This window comes from Coturnix japonica, chromosome 1 (genome assembly GCF_054131305.1).
Source record: "Coturnix japonica strain WE chromosome 1, WE-NBRP24, whole genome shotgun sequence".
Taxonomy (NCBI): Eukaryota; Metazoa; Chordata; class Aves; order Galliformes; family Phasianidae; genus Coturnix; species Coturnix japonica.
The window spans coordinates 135232854-135255676 of NC_140663.1; the positions used below are offsets into that span (position 1 = coordinate 135232854).

The following is a 22823-nucleotide window of genomic DNA, read 5'->3' on the forward strand; positions in this document are numbered from 1 at the left end:
AAAGATCACTTACTGAACAGTAAAGGTCAAAGCATGAATCAATCACTTAGCTAATAAGCTATCTTCAAACTGCATAAGGAATATAGAAAAAAATAAATCTGTATTCTCTGCAGATGTATTTCAAGAGAAAAGCCTGAAGATGATATCCTGATTTCCATCAGTCCTCTCAGAGTGGAGCTGTAAGATACTGGATAGCTCAGAGTTCAGTGCAGTACAGGCAGATGCTAGGCTAATTACACACACCATACATTCAGAGTAGAAGGCATGGTCCTCAGCATATTTGTAGTATTTGGAAATATCCTATCATTTTGTCATCAGTTGAATACATAGAGTACTGGTCTTTTTACAGATTTGTTGCTTGTATATTTTCTCACTAAATACTTCTAATAGGGCTGCTTTCATTTCTTGTTTCACATTTTGTCCTAAGGCATGCAATAGTTATTTAAGGGATTGTTGTTTGCTTCTTTGTTTTGTTTCATATGGGTGTGCCAATATTTTGTGTAAGTAGTCACAAGTATTTATATCATGTTCAGTAAACACTGATTGAAACAGTTAATTCTATCAAAGATTATACTTGTCATTCAAATGCAGCCATTTAGTAATTGCTGTCACTTTCAACACCTGTGATATCAGAATGCTTTCCTGGAAGACAAATAGCACAGCAAAGGCATAAAGAACGAGGAAAGGGTAAAAGTTAGAACCTTTCATAAAATACAGTTTTACTAAGAGCATGTCTTGTTAGGTGATATTTTTATTCCTCTCCTGAAAGTTATAGGCTGCTTTTGGAAGTCATGCATGTGCCAGAAGAAAGCAGCAAGCCATCTGTAGCCAGCCTAAAAGGCAGCATCTTTATGAATAAGATATAACCTTTACAGGAGAACTAAGTAGGCATCACTGAACTCAACAGTTGTTTGCTGCTAGGTATGACATGAAAAGCCTTTTTTTTTTTTTTTCTTTTTTTTTTCTTTTTTTTTTTTTTTTTTTAAACTACTCTTCTGCGCTGGAATAAGGCAAATACAAAATCTTTGGGAACTGAAAAAATCTTTTGGGGAAATTATATTCAAAGTTTCTACCTAAAGAATGTATAGTCAAGGGCTTCTATTTAGTAGCTAAGAAGTGCTAAATTCTGAAATTTGATATTAATGATTTATATTTAGTCACTACAGAATGGTGCATTGGAGACAATTTACTAGACAAAAACAAAATCCAGTTCTATTGAAGTAAAAATTAATTTATTGTTCATTTTGGAGGAAAATTGAACAAATCAAGGATGAGTAGTTATCTAATGTTTTAGAGATTTAATAGGCAGTGCAACATGCAGGGGGGCAGACAGCAGACAGTTCAGTAATAATACTCACAGAAGCAACTTTATTGCCAGTCAACCTTAAGTGATTTTATGAACACTGAATTTAAGACAGCCACAAGTCTACTACAATTTGGTAACAAATCCAAAGAAAAAGGCAGCCTTTGTTTGATAAATAAATGGGGTGCAGTGATCCGCTTCGGCTGTGGGAAACTGGCATGAAGTTGTGCAGTAGAAATCTGATACAATGAGAGTGCTGTTGTTTTGGAAGATCAATGATGAGGGGGTATGGCAGAATTTCAGCAGTCCAATTATTTATGTTAGTAGTATATCTGAAAGAGCTAGTGTCAGATAAAGAATGTGTGCTCTTCTCAAATGAATCATTAATTAATCATCTAAAAGAAGGGGTGAACAGCCTGTTAATTAAATTTGTATATGCTTCAAAAATGAGAGGTTCTGCAATCTCTAATACAGAGGTAAGACAAAAAGCCAGTAGTGACTGAAAATAAAAATAGGCAGTAAGTAATGAAATATAAGTGAATTCATTTAAGATAAAGAGAGGAAAAAAAGAAAAATCAGTGGGGATGACTTGGGAAAAAGACCTGAGGGTAATAAACATAATGTGAATGTGCAACGTGATGTTGCAGCAAGGGAAAATCAATTTCATTATAAGGCTGATACAATAAAATATTAGAATCTTCTATTGCAGAGTGATACATTCTCTGCATGTTGGGTACAGGTCTGGGTACTTTTACACTACAAATTCCCAGAAGACAGTAGGCTTGCCAGTGCGACTCCCATTTACAAGAAAGGTTGTAAGGAGGATCCGGGGAACTGCAGGCCTGTTAGCCTGACCTCAATGGTTATGGAGTAGATTGTCTTGAGGGATATGCGGGACAAGTCTGGGATCAGGCCAAGCCAGCATGGGTTCATGAAGGTCAGGTCCTGTTTGACCAACCTGATCTCCTTCTATGATCTATTGACCCATCTGATGGAGGAGGGAAAGGCTGTTGATGTAGTCTACCTAGACTTCAGCAAAGCCTTTGACACTGTCTCCCACAGTATTCTATTACAGAAGCTGGCAGCCCATGGCTTGGACGGGTACAGTCTTGGCTGGGTAAGGAGCTGGCTGGAGGGCCAGGCTCAGAGAGTGGTGGTGGGGACAGTGGGGCCTGCCCTCTTCAATATCTTTATTGATGACCTGGATGAGGGCATTGAGTGCACCCTCAGTAAGACTGCAGATGACACCAAATTGGCTGGGAGTGTGGATCTGCCTGGGGGTAGCAAGGCCCCACAGAGGGATCTGGACAGGCTGAAGCCAATGGGATGAGATTCAACAAGACCAAATGCCACATCCTGCACTTCAGCTACAACAACCCCAGACAATGCTACAGGCTTGGGGTGGAGTGGCTGGAGGATTGTGTGGAGGAAACGGACCTGGGGGTGTTGATTGATGCTCGGCTGAACATGCGCCAACAGTGTGCCCAGGTGGCCAAAAAGGCCAAAAGGCATCCCAGCTTGCATCAGAAACAGTGTTGCCAGCAGGAGCAAAGAGGTGATTGTCCCCCTGTACTCAGCTCTGATGAGGCCACATCTCAAGTACTGTGCCCAGTTTTGGGCCCCTCACATCAAGAAAGACAATGAGGCCCTGGAACATGTTCAAAGGAGGGCAACAAAGCTGGTGAGGGGTCTGGAGCACAGGCCATGATTTGATGATTTTTGGTTACTGGTAATCCACATCATAACATCAGGTAGTGCACTGGGAGTTAAAGTGTTAATGTTCCAGTTCTGGAACAGTACCTGCCCAGAGGAGAACTACATTCCCCAGGGGACTTTGCAGTCAGTCAGAGAAGAGATAGAACTCCAGGCAAGGTCACCTGATTGGTCTTTTCATCTCGGTGCTCTTCTCCTTCACCTCTCCTCACCGCTGCCTGTCCTGACTGCATGCATTGCTTCAGTATCTGTGTAAGGCCTTCAGCTTTTTTGGACAGTCTCTCTCTCATTATATTTGATTTATTAGCTTTAGTTCTAATTATATTGTGTTATAGTGCATTATCTTGCATTCCAATACGATATTTAGTAAATTAGTTTGTTTGTCATCAGATTGTTGCCACTGTTTTTAATTATTTTGGGGTCCCCTGTTTCCCTTTCCTAGAGGCATGGATTTTGCGAAATCCCTCCGCCCCACTAGTCACAGAACTGGGCAGGACCAGCCCATAAACCACTGACATGATTCTATGATTCTAAGCCCTTGTTCAGTTTCCAGTTCTGTTGCTACTGAACTGAGTGGCCCCAAGAAATTCAAATTGTCCTCATGTGCCTCAGTTTCTTCATCATCTTTAAACTGATATGCATATTTATTTAGCTGACAGAGAAATTACATAACATTAATTAAATTAAGATTGTTTATTACAAGTATTTAAGAGAAAATATAAGCAGTAGAATTGAGATACATGGGGTGAAAAAAGTGTCTGAGAATGTCACACGGACAAAAAAGAAATTTAAATAGAAAAACAATTTTTTGCATATTTTTCATCCTGTGAATAATATGTGTGAAGTTCTTTGTGGCTAGAGGGAACTGTGTTTTTTTGTTTGCTTCTTTGTTTTTTGATAGCACATATTGCAGTGGAAAATATTCAGAATAACTCATTTATCAATTGATTTCTAATCCATTTTCAGCCTTTCTTTGTATCTTCCCTAACAATATTAACAGACATGCTTGACAGTCCAAAAGCATGATTTATGTTAAACAGTTAAACATGATAGATTGACAACATCATCATAAGAGTTCTCTATCTTTGTGAAAGAATGACTCTGAAATTACTGATATGAAATATGGTCTATTGAATTATTATTATAAAAAACTTGGGCTATTTCTAAAGCATTCCCCTATTTCCCTCTGAAATGGCATTGAAGGCAAAACCAGATTATTTTCTCCCCTACAGTCATATAAATTATGTTTGTTATTGTAAACTTTGAATTTCCCACAGTTACTCAAAGAAATGTGACTTATTTGGAAGATAACTTCTCTCCATGAAAAAACAACTCAGTAATGTACAAATAGTAAAAACTGAGGTACAGAAAAGCTGTCATTCACCTTCATTATTTAATGAACAAATAACACTATCATCTTATTAGAAAGTGTGAGCTGTTTTCCTTGTAAGGCACAGTACATTAAGGTGAAACCTAGATCCATCACCTTAAGAGATTTCAGGTCAATGCCCTAGCACTGTATAAACGTGATACTCCATTAACTCACACATGTTTTGCAAACAAAAGCTGAGAAGAAGCCTTTTAGCTGGTGCAAAACTTGCTGCACTAGTTCATAGATGGTCTATTAGAGAATTTGATAGTGTGCAGTCTTTCTGTGTAGCCAAATAAAGTCTGTAATAGGCTATGTTGCGGGGCACTAGTAGGAGAAGAGTATAGCCCTTTTTTAAGAGTTTGAAATCTACATTAGTACGTCAATGTTTTTGTGCTGTTACTGAATTCAAGTGCTGAATTTTCAAGTTATTTCTTTTCAAAACTTAAGATCTCTTAATTTTGTCACATTCTTGACATTATCTTGTCCTAATGTCCAAGAGTTACACATGGCTAGACAGCTGAGTTTTTCAGTTTCTCTTGCTCACCCTTCCTGCTTGCTCTGGTTCAGGCTGGGATAATTTTCTTCACAGGGGCCAGTGTGGTGCTGTGGTTTGGACTCAGAATGAAAATAATGCTATCACACACCAGTGTTTTAATTATATTGCTGAGCTTACACAGAGCCAAGTACATTTCTGCTTCTTGTGCTGCCCTGCCAATGAAGAGCTATGGGCGTACAAGGAGCTGGGAGAGGACAGAACCAGGGCAGTTGACCCAAACAGAACAAAAAGATATCCCCTATCGTAAGACACGTTGAGTGATAAAATAAGGAGTACTTGGCTGAGAAGGCAAGGGGGAAGTTACTTCTTGGGGGCAATTGCATTGCACACCACCTGCTTGGCATATCCTATTATTACAGTTATTATTTTACCTTTCTGTTCTGCCCTATAAGATTGCTTTTATCTCAACTTGTGAATTTTACCTTTTTCTAATCCTCTTCCCTATCTTACTGCAGGGGAGCAAGTGACCAGCTGTGTATGCTTAGCTGCCTGCTGGGTTAAACAACAGTACTCCCCTTCCTTTTATCAAAAGAATCTACAGACCTTTTTGCCAATTCAACAAGCTTAAAGTTTTATAGCTAGTTTAAAAGTGACTGGTGGTATGCATTATCATCACAGTAAGGTGACCTTGATCTTAAGCTTCAGCATCTAAAATTCTTGAACATGTTAAGGCTTGTTAAACTCTCAACATTATAGTATTAATGAAGACAGTTTCAAATGGAAGGATATGTAAGGTTGCAGTAACAAAATGAGATTTAAGGGGGAAAAAAATGACCAATACCTAAGAACACTCAGGTCCCGTGTGTGAGTTGCATAATGTCTTGTTCAAAGAAAAAGAGTATTCAGACACAGTACAGCTGTGATAAACTTTCAGGAAAAACCTGCTTATCCACAAGTAAAAACCCAGATGACATCAGAGAAACACATCTGTCAGCAGTATAACTATGTACATCATAACATGAGCACAAGTAAAGATGGAGTTACAAAGCTTTATCCCAAAGTAAACTTTTGAAAATTATGTGCACAGTGTTAATTTGACTCGTACTTCATTTCATGCATTAGATAAAAATGCAATTGATCTCCACACAAAGGCTTTATAATAAGCCTTCACATAACTGCACACAGAACAAACTGAGGCTCATATCTAAAAAGATGCAGAATTGTTAAAAGGCACCTCTAGAAGTCATCTAACCCAAAACATTACTGCTCAGGCAGAGTACCCTACAGCACATTACACAGGATTGCATCCAGGCAGCTCTTTAATATTTCAAGAGAAAGAGACCACTCTTACGGCATGGTGGCACACAGTGGGGTGGAGCTGGCCAGGCGTTATTCCATATCATGTGATATCATATGAAAATCTATACAGCTGTGTGTGTCTGTGTGTGGGGGGGTGGTTACTAAGTTGAAAGGATGGTGGTTATTGTTTGGGATTGGCTGGTCCTAGGTGGTGATGAGATTTTGTGCTGTTATTTTGCTGATTATGAGGTGTTAATGAACAGGTGGAAAGTGATTGTATTGTATATATCATATACAATATATATTATATTATATATATTATCACATCTTTGTTTCTTTTTCTGTCTCAGTAAGCGGTTTTTGTATCAACCTATGAGTTCTAACTTTCTTCCAATTCTTTTCTTTACGCTACTTGGGTGATATGAATGAACAGCTGTGTGATACTGACCTATCTGCCAGGTTAAAATATGCCAATGAGTTTGGGTCCTTGATCCCTTCATCTGTTGTTGGGTACTACTGAAAAGAGTCTGGGCCTGTTCTCTTGACAGTCTTTCTTCAAATATTTGTACATGTTGATAAGACCCTCTTTTGGCTTTTTTCTTTTTCAGGTTGAAATGACCAATGTCCCTTAGCCTTTCTTCATAAGGGAGATGTTCTAGGCCTCTGAACACCTTTGTCACTCTCTGCTGGGTTCTCTCCATAGTTTCTTGTCTTTCTTGAACTGATGAGCCCAGAAATAGATAGAATACTCCAGATTTTACCTTAACAGGGCAGAAGGCAGAAGAGATTTGGAGGAACAGCTCCCCCATTTTGCTGGGAATGAAATTATGAATCAAGTAAATAGGGGCCTTTCACATGAAGGTTAAGTATCCTAGGTTTTGAGGAAAATCAAAAGACAAGTGGAACATGTCAACATTTCTGTAGTCAAGACAATGTAGCTGGGCAAACATAAGGAAAAGGTAGCCAAAGAAACTGGTTTTGACTGGATTGAGAGAAGGAGATGGGTCAAAGAAGGAAAGTCAACCTGAGGAAGACTTCTGACTTTGTCCCAGCGACAACCAGAGTCCCGCTACGGACTGGGCATGCATCAGTAGGAGGGACAGCGTGTAAATGAGTTCCCAGAAAAACAATGAATATGTTAATGATTTCTTGGAAATCTGTTGAATATGTATATGCTTGCTCTATAACTTTCTAACGCTCTATCAGTGGACATGATAGGAGGAGTGATCCCCCATGTGACCAGTTCTGAATAAATACATACTTGCTTTATAACCTAGTTATGGTTATAGAGTTTGATTCCACATGTCAGGAATATTCTTCCTAATATATCCCAGGATACCACTGTCCTCTTTTCCTATAAGCACCTTTTGCTGGCTGGCTTTATTTTTCTTTTAAGTAGTTAATCTTTGAGATTTAGCTTCCCATTTTGTTACCAAAACAAACATGGACTGGTATATTTAAAAGTCATTGTACACTTGTAAGCAAATTAGTACTCAACTACTCAAAATTACAACTTATTTATTCACACATTGGATTTTAAATTTAGGCAAATGCATATGAGCTTGATCATTCTAATCAATACATGTTAGGAAAGGAGGCAGTTTTTGGTTTCATTGTCTGGAAACCTGAACCATTATAATTCTATTTTTAGTGAGGCTCATTACGTTGCTACATTGTATTTCATTCAGTTTTGCAATTTTATCACAGGATCTTATTTTCACACAGTCATGGGTTTCTTTGCATGTGAAAGAAAGCAGGAAAAAAAAATAATAGCCTAATTATGGAAGGGAATGTAAGATGCCAGAAACTCCCTATGCTTTCAGGCTACCCTGTGAACAGTTAAATATTTTATTATCTTGCCGAGAGTAGTATTGTCTCCCTGGCTCTGCTGTTAGAACTGATCAATTATTACTTTGAACTAGGGCTGGAGAAACTCTCGTATGAAGAAAAGCTGGGTGAGCTGTGCTTGTTCAGCTTGGTGAAGGCTCCAGGGAGATCTCATTGCAGCCTTACAGTATTTAAAGGGAGCTTATAAACAGGAGGGAGACTGACTTTTAACACAGTCTGATAGTAATAGGACAAGGTGGAACAGTTTTAAACTAAAAGAAGGGAGATTTAGGTTAGATGTTAGAGGGAAAATCTTTATTCAGAGACTAGTAAGGCACTGGAGTAGGTTACCTAGAAAAGTTTTAGGTGCCTGGAGGTGTTCAAGATAAAGCTGGATGGAGCCTTGGGCAGCCTGACCTGACGGATGGTATCCCCTGCCCACAGCAGGGGGTTGGGACAAGGCAGATTTTAAGATCCCTTCCAATCCAAGCCATTCTATGTTTGTTTGTTTTTTCCTTTTTTAAGGTATCTGTAAAATCAGACAATAACAGAATTTGGGTACAGTCAGATTTCTCAGGCTTGCAATAGCTTCTTTCAACATGAAGCATTATTACACAGTCCATTTGTAAACACTATCTGTTTCCACTTTACTTTTCTAAGATCTCCGATATTTTCATACTTTATTTAGGTAAGAAAAGAAGTATTTTTACAAGATGGTACAGATTTAATAATGCAAGCCATACTCCAATGATCACATATATACATTAGTTGTGGGGAAGTGTGAAAAATAATGAAGATATGCCCGTAGTTATTCAGGGAGAGGTACGCTATGGATATCAACTGGAGGTTAAAATATCTGGTGCAGTGTTATTTCCAATGAAAAAGTTGTATAAACCCTTAAAGTGAATTTACTTAATGAAAATTTGATGTTTAACATCTTATTTTTATTTAACAGAGAAGCTGCCATATAGTTATTCCTATTCTGTAGAGAACTTTATTACATCTGTAACTTTGTGACCTCAGAGCTTACTGGAGCAGCTAGGCTGGCAATGGGATGTTGAACCAATATACCAAAGTAAAAATCACAGAATTGCATAATTGCAGGGACTGGAAGGGACCTTGAGTCCAACCTCTGCTACCAAAGCAGGCTCCCTAGACTAGATTGCACAGATAGGCATCCAGGTGGGTCTCCTGTTCCAGTGCTCTGTCACCCTCACTGTGAAGAAGTTCTTATGCACATTTGTGCTGAACTTCCTATGCTTCAGCTGTGGCTGTTTACCCTAGCCCCATGGAAATGCACTGCTGAAAAAGTCTAATCTCTTTCCTTTGGTAAATAACTTCAGCCTGCACAAAACCTCTCACAAAATATGAATTTGCTTAAATCCACATATTGGAATCTGAAGATATCTCTATTTATACAAATTTTAATGAGTGTAGTATACACATGGATTGATTGATATTTAAAGTGTGACTGCATATCTCCTAAATAAATTCTTCAAGTCGATACAACCAATAAAACTGAATCTTTATAATGGCTTAATGATAAGTAGCGACAAAATTATGGCTAACATTGAAAGTGTAGTTAAGAAGGAATGTGTCGGAAGATTTCCATTTATTAATGATATTCCAAAAATAAATCCCACACAGTATAATAGAAACAGGAATGTGTGATATTGGTTATTCCCTGCTAGCTTGTTCAGACAGCTGTTAATAGCATCAAACATTTCTCCATTTCTTTAAACTGTTTTCTGTGACACTGTGATGCTTCAAAGATGGCATTTACACTCCACATTGACACAGAAAACTGCCACATGTGGTAGGGGGTGTGCTGTATAGCTGGGAGCAGCTGATAATGTTGTTTAATTTAAGAACATCTTTCCTCTGTCTGAAATGTCACAATTCCCATTGACTGCATTACTAGACAGAGAGTTTCTATCTTTCAGCTCCAAGATTGGTAACAGTAATTTCCTGAGAGCATTTGACATTTCCTTATAAAACTGAAGTAAAAAAAAAGAAAGGTTAATATTAGAAACCTGTAAAATTAAAAATGAAAATCTAATACTGCTGACACATTTCACAAAATCGTAGCATCTCATTGTGCAATAAAAAGAGAATTCCAGAAGTTTATGAAAGTGTTTCCTCTCTAAAATGCAAATAGTTTTCACTGTAAAATAACCTTCACCATCCATTTCAAATCCTTCAAAATACCTTAAATGACTGAATTGTAGTACTAACTCTGTATGGCTTTTTATTTATTAATTTATTTGTTTTTACAGGGAATATGTTTTTTAAGCCTTAAGTCTTACTTCTTGATTTGTGGCATTATTGAATGGTGTTTTCTTAAAACTATTGTTTACAGTTTATTTTGCTTTGTTTTAAGTAACAAAACAAAATAGTAATCATGTGCCTAATTAACCCTTTCTGAGAATACAGCAAATGTAGTTTGTATTCATTCACATGTATCAACGCCTTTTGCCTTGATCATTTGCAACATTTTCCCTTCTTGACATCTCACATGCTTCAGAAGCTAGTTCATAGAGAGCAGAGATTAATTTGTCTTCCAGTAATGCTTCCATGGCCCTGCCAAACTTTGATTCAGCTTTTATATGAGGATTTATAAGTTGACACCTTCCTTAAACTGCTTGCCCCTATGAAAATACTTCAATGTGAGAAAAAGGAAAAAATACCTAAGAAGAGAATTTCCTCAGTATGGTGTAAGTACTGTGTAGCCAAGATGCTCTTATCTGAATAAAAATCAAATCACATGGCTTTGTACCCACTCCCTGAAGTTAGAACTCAAATACTATCTCCTGCTGCTTTTTTTTTTTTTTTTTTTTTTTTTTTTATATATATATATATATTTGGCTTGCTGAGATTTTATTGACTCAAAATAGCCTACGCTACTGACATGAGCTGTTTTCACCTCCTTCAGTCTTAACATATGTCTAATCTTTTAACTGCAAGTTTAGCTCTTCAACAGCAAGGATAGCCTTTTAGCTGTGTGTTGATGTCTCCTAACTCAGATATAGGGAATATATTTTTGTGCTCTCATGATACCACAGGTGAAAAAATTAACAAGAGATTTGCGGCCAAAGGACAACAATGCCAGTGAATTACACTCAAGGCATTCATTTCAGAAACAGTATTTCTGCTTTTAATGAGGGTTGGGGACCCTTGCTGGCAAGGCTACAGTTTCTATTATCTAGGGTGCTGATCTATGTGTAACTACCTCTGTTTCAAAGCTTGGTTGTTATTTACAGTCAACATTTTTCATTTCTTACTGAATGGTTTTGTCCTTACTGTGTGTCGGGTGAAAACTGACTGTCTGAGCAAGAATCAGGGATGGGTAACAGAGACTCTGATGGCTGATTGTCTGAGTACTGATGTCTGACATCAGTGTTATGAACTTGAGACAGAGTTCTTTATTATCTCATGAGTCACTAATTTTACTAATGGGCTGGCATTTTTGTGGCTTGGAAACTTAGATAAGAAAACAATTTCCTTTTTAAAATGTTAAAAACACACTGTATTCAAAGCTTAAAGTGAAAAGTGAATGTCATTTGAATTTGTGGGGTTTTTTTTTGTTTTTTTTTTTCCCAACCAGCAAAAGACAATAGCTCACGACCATAGTGCTTAATTGCCTCAATATTTAAAGTATCTTTTTTCCACAAAATGGTATATAAAATAGGAAGAGTATAACCACATTCAAAAGAGATAAAGAGAGTCTCAAAAATATTTTAGATGTTTCACTATTCTGTTACATTCATCAGAATGGAATTCATACGAGCAGATGTTTACCCTTACTGTATAGGTATCTGTGCATGATCTATATGCCCTCTCTGATCAATACCAAAATGAGCACTTAGTGAAGAGACTTTTTCAGATTTATTTAAGGAGTAAACCTCAGTTCTGAGTGATTTGCATCTACAATTCCCTGTTGACTACAATGTGGGCTTCTAATATTCAGCAAATTGAATTCTGCTTTCTGTTTAGTAGAAAAAAATGCTAAGACCTTGGCCTCTCAATGAATACTTAGGTTTGGCTATACATGGACAGCATGCTTTCAAATTGGATCATTCTAAGAGTAGACAGCATCCACATGTTTCAGCACAGTACAGCAGCTTGTCCTTGTAGCTTCATAAATCTGATGCAGCTGGATGGAGGATTACATGCTCCACTGATGAGCTGCACTTAGCACATGAAGTTGCAGAAAAGCAGGGAGAGCAAGCCATTGTAAATGGCTGCAGGAGTGTGCAGAAGACAGCAGTTTCTATGGTATTGCCTTCCAGCATGGCAGCTGACCATGCTATACACCCCAGGCTTACGCCCCAGGCAGGAGACTGTTCTTACTACTTCTTCCTACTACTTTTAAAGGAAATCCTTCCTTTCCAAGATTCCCTTGTCTCTCACCTTTCAGCTGACTTTTTAACATAATTTATTTTGATCTCAAATAAACATCGTCTATAGGTAATTTTTACCACAAGATAAAAAATAATGTTAAACCATAGTATCAGTGCAAATCAGAAGAATTAGATTCTAAAATATTTGTAAACAACACAGATACTGTTATCAGCTCTGATAGGATCAGATCAGGTCTAAATAATAATATGTTTAAATGAATGTTCCCTGTCAAATACATGAAAGGTTCTTTTATCAGGATTCTCCATAAAATTTAGAAACTTGAACCAGGTCTCCTACAAAGGTTTGTAAACAATTACATGCTACAAGCCAGCAAATGTTGCTGTTTTTTGGGCTTTTAACTTTAAGTCTTGTAGTTTGGGAAGTGCATAAGTTGCATAGTATGTTAAAAGACAGGATGAGTTATATGGAAATTATGGCCTGCTTACTCTGTGGCAGCCTAACAGTTGTAGAGTTTTTAAAAACCCAGTTGTCCCAAAATGGGTGTAGCATTTAATGGGAAACATATTGCAAAGTAACACTGAACTTGTGTAATGTATAGAAAACAAACATCAATGTTTTGTCCAGAACTATAAAACAAAATGCCTGATATAATTGCTGCACTAGAATAGTATGGGTAGGTACATAATCTTTGTAGACAGTGATATATCTATTTGATGTTCCCACACTCCTTAGATGCCTCCTGAATTTCAAATAGCTAAGGGGAAAAGACAGACCTTTTTGATTCTCTATCTCCAAAAAAAAAAAAAAACACAAAAAAACCCAAACAAACAAACAAACAAACCCAAAACAACAAAAAAAACAACAAAACACAACCACAAAACACATTCTTCCAATGCAAGAAAATAATGAAAAACTCTATATATATCCTTCTGAAAGTCCATGCTTTACTTGCACTCCACAACAGCAATGGTGTACAAGTGGAGACCGGCTCACTTCACACACTTCTGCTGAAGACCGTGAGCATCGTTGAGGCTTCAGGCATGAGAACAAGCCCAAACTGGTCTGGCATTTCTATTCTTGCGGGTATTCTTTTAATTTATTTTTTTTTCCCCCACTTTAATTTACAGCGCAAATTCTGATAATGACAGAGAAATAAATGTAGCACTAATGGGTATGTTTTGCTGTTTTCCCTTGATAGGGAGGGAAGGAAAAAGTAAAGACTGGGAAATGATACCCCCTGTGAGATAGATCAATGCAGATGCAGATTAGCTCTTAAGCTATTTAAGTTATTTTCCTTCCGTGGCATCATGCCTCATAGATTCTGCTGAAGGCTATCTATAACCATTCAAGTTCATGACGGCTATTCTTACACATTTTCTCATTTTTAAGTCCATTGCCAAGATTCCTAATCCTTTTTAAATGAGAATGAGGAGACAGTCTCTCTTTTATCAGGGTCAGATCAATTAAGCTTAAATAATCTTATTTTCTATAATTTTCCTGTAGTTATTCAAAGGATTAGCGAGAAAATGTCACTGAACAGATACTTGTCTCCTCATTAACATTCATGTCAAAACCTTCCGGTAGGGCTGGTTTGGGCTGCTGATGGAGCAGTTCTTAAAAGAACTGGCTTGTCTGTGAAACAGCTGCTCAGCAACGCCAATATGCAAAGGAATTGTTGATAATAAGATGATGCTATTATAACTACACTGGGAGCATAATATATATTAAGCTGCTTTGAGGTATGCAGTGGGGGCCTAAGAATTAGAGAATGATTGCTTGTCTAGTGCTAGGAAGAGGAAACAGCTGATCATTTAATGTCTGCTTATTTGAATTAGTACTACTCACAGACTATAGTTAGACAAAAAATCTGCTATCATTCCTCACTTCCTGTGTATTTCCTGTCTGTATGAATGTGTGCTTGTGTGTTTGTTTTCTTTCCTAGAATTTGGAAGGGTTTGTATCTCCCACTTCTCAGATAATTGATCACTTACTATTTTATAGGAATTTTTATAATTTCAAGGCTTTATTAGAAGAAAAAATCAGGAGGAGATTCTCTGGATCCTCTTTCACCCAACAGTGAAATTCCGCATAATGAATGTTTGTAAATGACTATGCAATAAGGCAGTGCCATGGTGAATATGCAGACATGGACAATACAGATTAACCTCAGATACAGATATGTACATTTGGCTCAGCCAAGAAAAAAGTGCAGTGGGTATCATGTAATGAGGTGACTTATACTAATTCATATTGATCACAGAATCATAGGGGTTGGAAGTGACCTCCAGAGATCATTGATTCCAACCCCCCCTGCCAAAGCAGGTTCCCTACACCAGGTGACACAGGTAGGCGTCCAGGCAGGTCTTGAATATCTCCAGAGGAGAAGACTCCACAACCCCTCTGGGCAGCCTGTTCCAGTGATCCATCACCCTCAGCGTAAAGAAGTTCTGCACATTCGTGAGGAATCACTTAGGATATACAAAACAAATGAGAAATACTACTGTCGGATCTTTGTCTACCAGATATTTCAAAACCACACATAATATAAGGATTTAAACACACAGAAAACAAAATGGATCTGGAGGAGTGGAGCAATTGGAAGTCCCACCACAGTAACATTTCCTTATAATTGTTTCTTTCAAATAAGTAAGAAGTGAATAATATCATTCAGGGCTTTAGGCTGCAAGAACTAATTTCTATCTAAAATGAAAAGCATGTAACTTGTTCCAAAACATTTAATAGTTTCTAAAGTTCTCTGTAAATTATTTCATTTTTTAGCTTTTCTTGTATACTGTTATTCCAGATGTTAGTTATTAGAGATATTTGGAAAATACTGTACTTCAGGCAAAATGAAATAAAGAAAGTGACCTAGAAATGATATTTAGGACCTTCTATTCTACTCAGCAGGTGAGGTGATGCTTGGAGTGCACAGTACAGTTCAGGATTTGCAGTACAAGAGAGACGTGGATATCTCAACACAAGTCCAGTAGTAGTCCAGTAAGGTTATTACAGAATGGATAATGTCACATAAGAGGAAAGGCTGAGAACTGAACTGTACAGTCTACAGAAGAGAAGACTTGGGAGGATTTTATTAATGTCTATAAATTGCTTGCGAGGGAGTAAAGAGAGAGATCAGAAGAGCCCAGAAACAGGACAAGAAAGAATGGGCATGAAGTTAAAACCAGAATTAAAATATCAAGTTAATTAAAAAAATAAATTCATCTGGACATATATTTTTGTTGTGAGGGTGACTACGCACTGACACAGGTTGCCAGAGGGTATGTGGAGTCTCTATCCTTGGAGATATTCAAAAGCCATTTGGTCATGGTTCTGGGCAATCTGCAGGCTGACCTTGGGGCACACTGATTAGACCACCACCAGAGATGGCTTCACATCTCAGGCATGCTGTGATTTTGTGTAAGATTATGTGAATGACCTGAGGCTAAGGAGGCAATCGTTATGCTATGGTAGAATGAATTTCATTGATGAAAATTAGAGCATGAATAGTAATCAGGGGCAAAACCCTGGAAGGGAAAACAGACCTTAGATTAGCTCTCAAAACAGAAATCAGAAAATCATCTAACTGGTACTTAAGTTTATGAATGAGAGATGAAAATAAATGATAGAGAATCCAAACTACTGCAAGATGAGAGAAGCAAAACACACAAAGATCAGATCAGAATTCATTGTAGAGTTCATACACTGTTACAAAGACTAATGCTGTAAAAAATTATTATTATCATAAGACATGCCTAGTACAGCAGAATATCAAAAATCAATAAGAACTTCCACATCAATTTTAAGAGTTTACAAAATGACACAAATGTCTGCACAAACATACAGGCTGAAAGGAAACTTGTTCAGAGTAACTCCTCCAGGGAGCAATCACAATATGCCCCCTTTCTCAGTGTTTCTTATATGCTCATATATTCTGGTATTGCTTAAATTTGCTACTGTATTTATTATTTGTGGTACACTAACATTAAAAGGCAAATTCATACATCAAAAATTCTTTGTGCAATTAAACTACCTAATTAAAATAAAGCAAGAAGAGGTGATCTTAAGAACTAAAATATAAAAGTTAAGTTACAACTTAATAATTTCATCACATGAAAAAGTGTCATACCATTTTAAATTGAAAAATGTCTAATTGTTTTTTATCCTGAAAGACAACCAATTAGATAAATGCATTTTTCCATAATTGTGTTTGTCCCCTAGAATGACTGAGTAGTTTTTCCATATAAGTGAACAAATTTTATATAGTTTTATAAGTAAAATACCAAATATATAATTAAAATACCAAAACTATACAGAAAATTCAAATGTCCTTTGATAATATTGAGCCTTAACATTGCAAATTACATCTAAAAATGTACAATAGGCCACATAGCTTTTTAATCCAATTACTATAAAGCAGATCAATAAAAACCCTCAATATACAAAGTTATAACAGGTCAAAAGCTTTGATCTATGTAACCTATCATCAATAAGACAACAGTTTCAAAGTATTTCAAGTTACGGAAAAAGCCATTGCGTGTTTAAGTTGCATGCTTAAGAGTGCTAAGTGTTTTTAAGTAAAACAAAAATGCCACACATTGCCTAAAAATTAATAATACAACACCTAAACTCTGCTCTGAACAAGGCCAGCATTTTCATTAAAATGCACTGTTCACTAAACATCAGTGATCTACTTGCTTTCCTTCTAGAAAACAGGAAAGCCCTCCAAATGCTGCTGATGTTTTCAAACATCTGTTCTGCTCACAGACTTCTTTTTACGATGTTCACAACCACTAGATTTTTCTTTCTTTCTTTCTTTTTTTTTTTTTTTTCTTTTTTTTTTTTAATTCCTTCAAGGACAACTGAAGTTTTGAAAATTTAGGACGCAAAAGATCAAGCTTCACATAAAAAAAAATGGAAGGCATCACAGCGCAGGACACTGCAAAGCCATCCACTCTAAGTCCTTCTAAAAACTAGGAACATATTCTAAACTATACTAGCATTTGCTTTGGTCTTCTAGGACTTCCTCATGCTATACATTTCCTGTTCCTTCCTTTTATAACTTGTGTTCCTTTGTGTGTCATATTGAGATAATCAATATTAGAAAAATCATCATCTTTAATAGGATAAAAGGAAAATCCAGAACGGCTCCACAGACTGAGGGACATATTCACTTCTTTTTTGGAATGTAATCTCAAAATTTCTACGTAATCTTCCTACTCCAAGAATAACATTTCCACTGTTCTTCTACATATGTGTATGCGTCCCATTAGCTGGGTGGTTGTTTCTTTTTCAGCTTTACAGGACCTGTTTGTAGGTTTTCTACCTCCATGCAAGGAAACAGCTCTTCTTACTTTTTGAAACTATGATTTACACCTCTCAGTGCCAGAGTTGTTTCTATCTATTCATATACAGAAATTCTCAAAGACACATTCAACACATACATATTTATTTCATAAAGATATGACTGAATATTCAGAAGCTCTTTTGCTCTTTATTAATGTGCAGTTTATAAGAAAAGACTAATAAGCTGTGCCTTTCAAATATGGATACATCCACAAAAACAATTCACTCTTAAAGACAAATGTTTAGTAAATTGTGACAAGAAACTCTCTTACAAGAATCTTAAAAAGCTGAGGACCAGACAAAACTGATTAGAAATAAATAAAACCTGAAAACTGTCTTTGTCAATTCCTTCCAGGTTTAAAAAAAAATAAAAATAAAGTGTTTAATGCATCTGGAGTGGCTTGCATGAAAGTACCTCTCAAATGCAATTGAGGCCTGTCTGTTTAGAAGCCCCAGAAGTACTCTACAAGGCTGTACATAACTAAAGAATATCATGTAGGAAAACACTGAAGTCATAAAGATACAAAAAGTCACAGTACTAAAACACTGCTTTCCAATAAAAAAAATCACGAGAGATCCACTGTTCATCATGCAACAGTGAACATAATTGCAACCTTAAATTTTGCATTTGAAATCAGGAGACAAAAATTATAAACCTCCCTACACATATCTAATCTTTTTTTCAACATTAGCCAAGCCTACAGGCACTTAACAATCCAATCCTTTATATTATTGTAATTAAAGGCAATACTCATAAGGCTGATAAGCAAGCCAGCTATAACTTAACCCTTATCTTAACCAAACTGACAACTGCAAATGTGATACCTAATTGTAAAGAAAAGTGCATTGAAATTCATTCTGGATCACGAACTTTTAAAATCCCATAACCTTGAAAATAAGTAAATTACAGCCAGCCTACCATCAAACTTCTTGTGCCGGGAGACAAAAGTGGTGCGTACAAAGTGACTTGTCTCCTCCACCAAGTTTTCAAACTCCAGTTTGCTCTGCTGGCTTAACTTGTCCTCCATTTCTGAGGTGCAGCATGTATATTCCTGAGGGCAGATTCTCAAATGTTCCCCTGGAATTGCAAGAAAAAGGCATTAGAAATATTTTAACACAGATGAAAACACATCAGAACTCAATATACATATCCCTTCACTTCAGGAATGTGGCCTACATAAGGATATCTTTAAGGTTTCAACACTCATTGGGAACAATTTGTTCCTAATAAACAATTTTGCCATATCTGGGCTCTCCCCACAGAGCTGGAGAGGTACATTTGCAGAGCTGCTCTGATGCTTCAGAAATATCTCACAATGAAAATAATTCCTGAACTGAAGAAACTTCTACATAAGCAAATGTGTAATTAAAAATCCTAAGACAATTTCTTGGTTTTTTTATTCAGAATGTCTGGAGAAATACTTAATGAGATGACCTACTACAAGACTTTAGAGCTTTCTTGCTACCAAAGAATCATAAATTACGTATTTCTGTAGATAGGTTCTGCTTGCCCAGCTGCACCAAAACATTCTCCCTTTTTCCTCTTGCTTTCCTTCTGCTTGAGTGTCTGTATTTTAATGATTGTGTTTGGGTGCCACATATTTTCTTGGACTGCATTCCTTGTCAGACCCTGCAAATGCTCCACTGAATGGGAGAAAGCTATGAAGAGTTTAATTAATGCTTATGTTATACAGAAATGCAGTGTAAAAGGTAATGAAAGCTTCTTATTTAATTCAAAAGATTTATCTCTTGAAGCACTGTGCCAGTTCTTCTGACAATATTGCTTTCTTCAGTACAATCTGCAAGTGGAAACCAATTCTTTAGCTCATGAAATTAAAATGGTCTGTTATTACATGAAATGTGAATTTCCAATTGACACTGTACTAGGGTGTCAGAAACATTTAGCTCAGTTTGTGCAAAGGTAAGAAATTCTACCATTCCCTCTTGAGAAATAAAAAGAATGATCTGCCTGTATGATTAAAGCTACTTGTAAAGCAATGAAAACATTTAGCTTTCTGTACACCAAATCTTGATTAAAAATCCCTCTGCAAATCTCTTAGAGGTGCAAACAAAATGATATACAAAGCCCAGGGGTTAAATAAATATGGGGGACTGATTCTCATTTATATCAAGGCTCCTTTGTATCACTGCTGAGCCATAAAGAAGATTTAAATGCAATTTATATCTACTTTAAGGCTAGTGTTCACCATTGTTATTATGTAGCACAGAGAATCAGACCCTGAGGTTTATACTTCCCTGGGGTGCAATACATTTAGCTGCTGCGTCATTTTGAAAACAACATCAAAAAAGGTTTGTACATGCTTAGAATAAACATTGTTTTGAGTTTGCTGTCACTTTATTTAAATTTTTATTTTAGATTCTGAATTATGTCTTTTGGCTCGAAACTCAGTCATTCCTGAACCTTGACCCATCTCCCCTGACTTTAGTTTTTCTGCAGTAGTTTGTAAGATACAGACTATAATGCTAAGAGACTCCTAGCAGTCTTGAGACTTTTTAAAAATCTCACATCTATGCATCTTTGGGAAGGATCATTTTATTAACAGTTGCTGGTCTGTAGTACTACCTTCAGGTCCCAGTCATGTGCAAAAGAACCATTATATAAAAAAAAGATTCTCTGTGACCATCAAAATATTGCAAAGATTATTTCCTGTAATGCTCTCCCAATGCAATAACACAATTCTTCTCCATTCCCTAGGTCACACATCTAAGCCAGAAATAATACATGAGTCAACTGCTGTTAAACATAAAAGATAGTGGCAAACAAATAAATAAATAAATAAATAATGCTTGGTTTAGACTCTATGTCACTGTCACATTAAACAGAAATTATTCAACAGGTAACAACAAGGGAGACAGCTTATGAAGACACAGTAAGTTTTCTTTTAATAAAAACAGTGTTCTGAGATTTTGTTAGATATCAGAAGCACAAGGAAAGCTAAAATATGGCGTCTTTGGAAAGAGTGTTATATGCTTGATTAAACAAAACAAAAATACTCTTACCCATACATCTGACTCCCCCCCTTCCTACATGTACCCAGTAGCTTTTCTAGGGAAGCACTGGAAAAATGTGCTCTTCCAGTTATAGCCACAGTGGTAGTTCACACTTTCTGCAATGACAATATCCTTTAGTGTTACTGCAGTCATGAATTTTAATAAATTTCAGCTTTATTTCCTCTATTCATTTTCCATTAATTTTTTCTTTTCCATCTGGCTCTCTGTTTTCCAGAACTGCCAGACTACTACTTGCTCATCATCAAGGCACTGTGCTTACTGGCTAACAGATGTAGGTCTAGGTTTTCGAGAAAAGTTGTTATGATTTCAACTAGAATAGGTCTAATTTCCTTCTAGTACCTGGTATGGCTCTGTGTTTTGGATTTAGGATGAGAATAATGTTGATCTCAGTGATGTTTTGGTTGTTGCTGAGCAGTGCTTACTTACAGCCAAGGACATTCCTGCTTCTCTTGGTGTCCTGCTTTCCTCTCCTAATAATGTGTTATCACACATCAAATCATCTATACTAACTATCTGCCTTCATCATAATTTGCTAATTTATAATCACCTTTTTAAAACAAAACAAAACAAAACAAAACAAAAAAAACAACAACATTTCTAATTCTTCTCACTGAATTTTCTTGTAAAGAAATAGTAACAAAAATTATCATGCTACTCTTTATATTCTGTTTCAAGATCACTTTTTTCCTCCTCCTATTTCTGGCACGAAAGGCTCGGGTCAGATTACAGATAAAGTAAACACAATTACCTTTGCTCTGTGGCAATGGAATATTTGCCCTCTGATCAGTCTGAGATGTTCAAGTGAACTAAACAAAGAAGTCTTTAGAATTTGAGGCTCATAAGCTTTGTCATGCTTTTACTGATCATGAGTGGCTGCAGGCTCCAAAGACTGACGATCTTGGGCCATTTCCTGGAACAGTGAGTGGAAACTCACTGACAATTTACCCTTCCTGTATGAATAACCCTAATTTGCTTTTTAAAAGCAGTGATTATTATTTTGTGTTTATTCTTACTAAACATAGTAAGTTAGCAATAGGACAAAGAGAACAGGCCTAAAACTTGTACAGATGAAGTTCTGTACTAACATGCAGAAGAATTTTATGCTAAGGGTTATGGAACACTGGAGTAGGCTGCCCAGAGAAGTTGTGGAGTCTCTTTCTATGGAGATATCCAAGAGCCATCTGAACACCTACCTCTGCGACCTACTGTATGGAACTTGCTTTAGCAGGGCAGGACTCTATCATCTTATGGTCCTTTCCAGCCTCTGCCGTTCTGTGATTCTTAAACACCAAACTTTTGTTAGAACAGACAATAATTCCTTGGAAGATAAAAGCAGTCCGGATTTTCTCAAAACAAATGTAGAACAAATGTAGTTCTAAATTGTATTTTTTTTTTTTTCTCTCCTTATTTTGTGCACATCCATGATAGAATCTGCTTGAACTGGAAATAACTCTGCAGGATATATTCAGTTGTGTTTCCTCTGTTTTCCTGAGCAGGATCATTTGACATTTGTGTTTTGTAATATATTGTTCTGTTACTCTGCAAGGAGTGTTATCCCTCGCTTGTGTATTTACCCACATGAGGTAGTTTGCAGGCTGAGTGTGTGCTCACAGTTAACGTACCAATTCTTGCCCAGGGAAACTTGATATGGTCTAAAAACACATGCTGATTTTAGCAAAGATTTTGATAGCTCAAGTGGCACTGGACATAGCTGACTAGGCTTTCCCTGTGGTGAATTGCGTCTCATCGCTATTTGTGACAGAATGTAGCTACCTGCAATTTTTCAGACTAAACAAGTACAAACTCAGTAATTACCAGCAACCTACCACAACTCTTCTAACTACCATTTCCAACTAATGGTAGTGACCAACATACCTCTTTTTTTGTCCTGTGTTATATAAATCAAATCAATTTCCAACCTGAAATTCATCATCTGGTATTCAGTATTCAATTTCAGTTTTATTAATAGTGTAATCTCACACCTGTCCTCACATGATCCAAATTGACAAGATTTGCAAGTGAATTTGGTATTTGTGCTACAATGTTTCTTTGAAGTGTGATAAAACATTTAATAA

The 22823-nt window shown here is 36.7% G+C and overlaps 1 protein-coding gene across 2 annotated transcripts in view; it reads right to left on the minus strand.

Annotated features, from left to right (window-relative positions):
- GPC6 (glypican 6) overlaps nucleotides 1–22823 on the minus strand; it is a 720043-nt gene that overhangs the window by 493322 nt on the left and 203898 nt on the right. For both annotated transcript variants that reach the window (XM_015851542.3, XM_085536013.1), the window contains exon 2: nucleotides 18635–18793. In XM_015851542.3, coding sequence (XP_015707028.2) covers nucleotides 18635–18793 — 159 coding nt within the window. The remainder of the gene's footprint in view (nucleotides 1–18634; nucleotides 18794–22823) is intronic.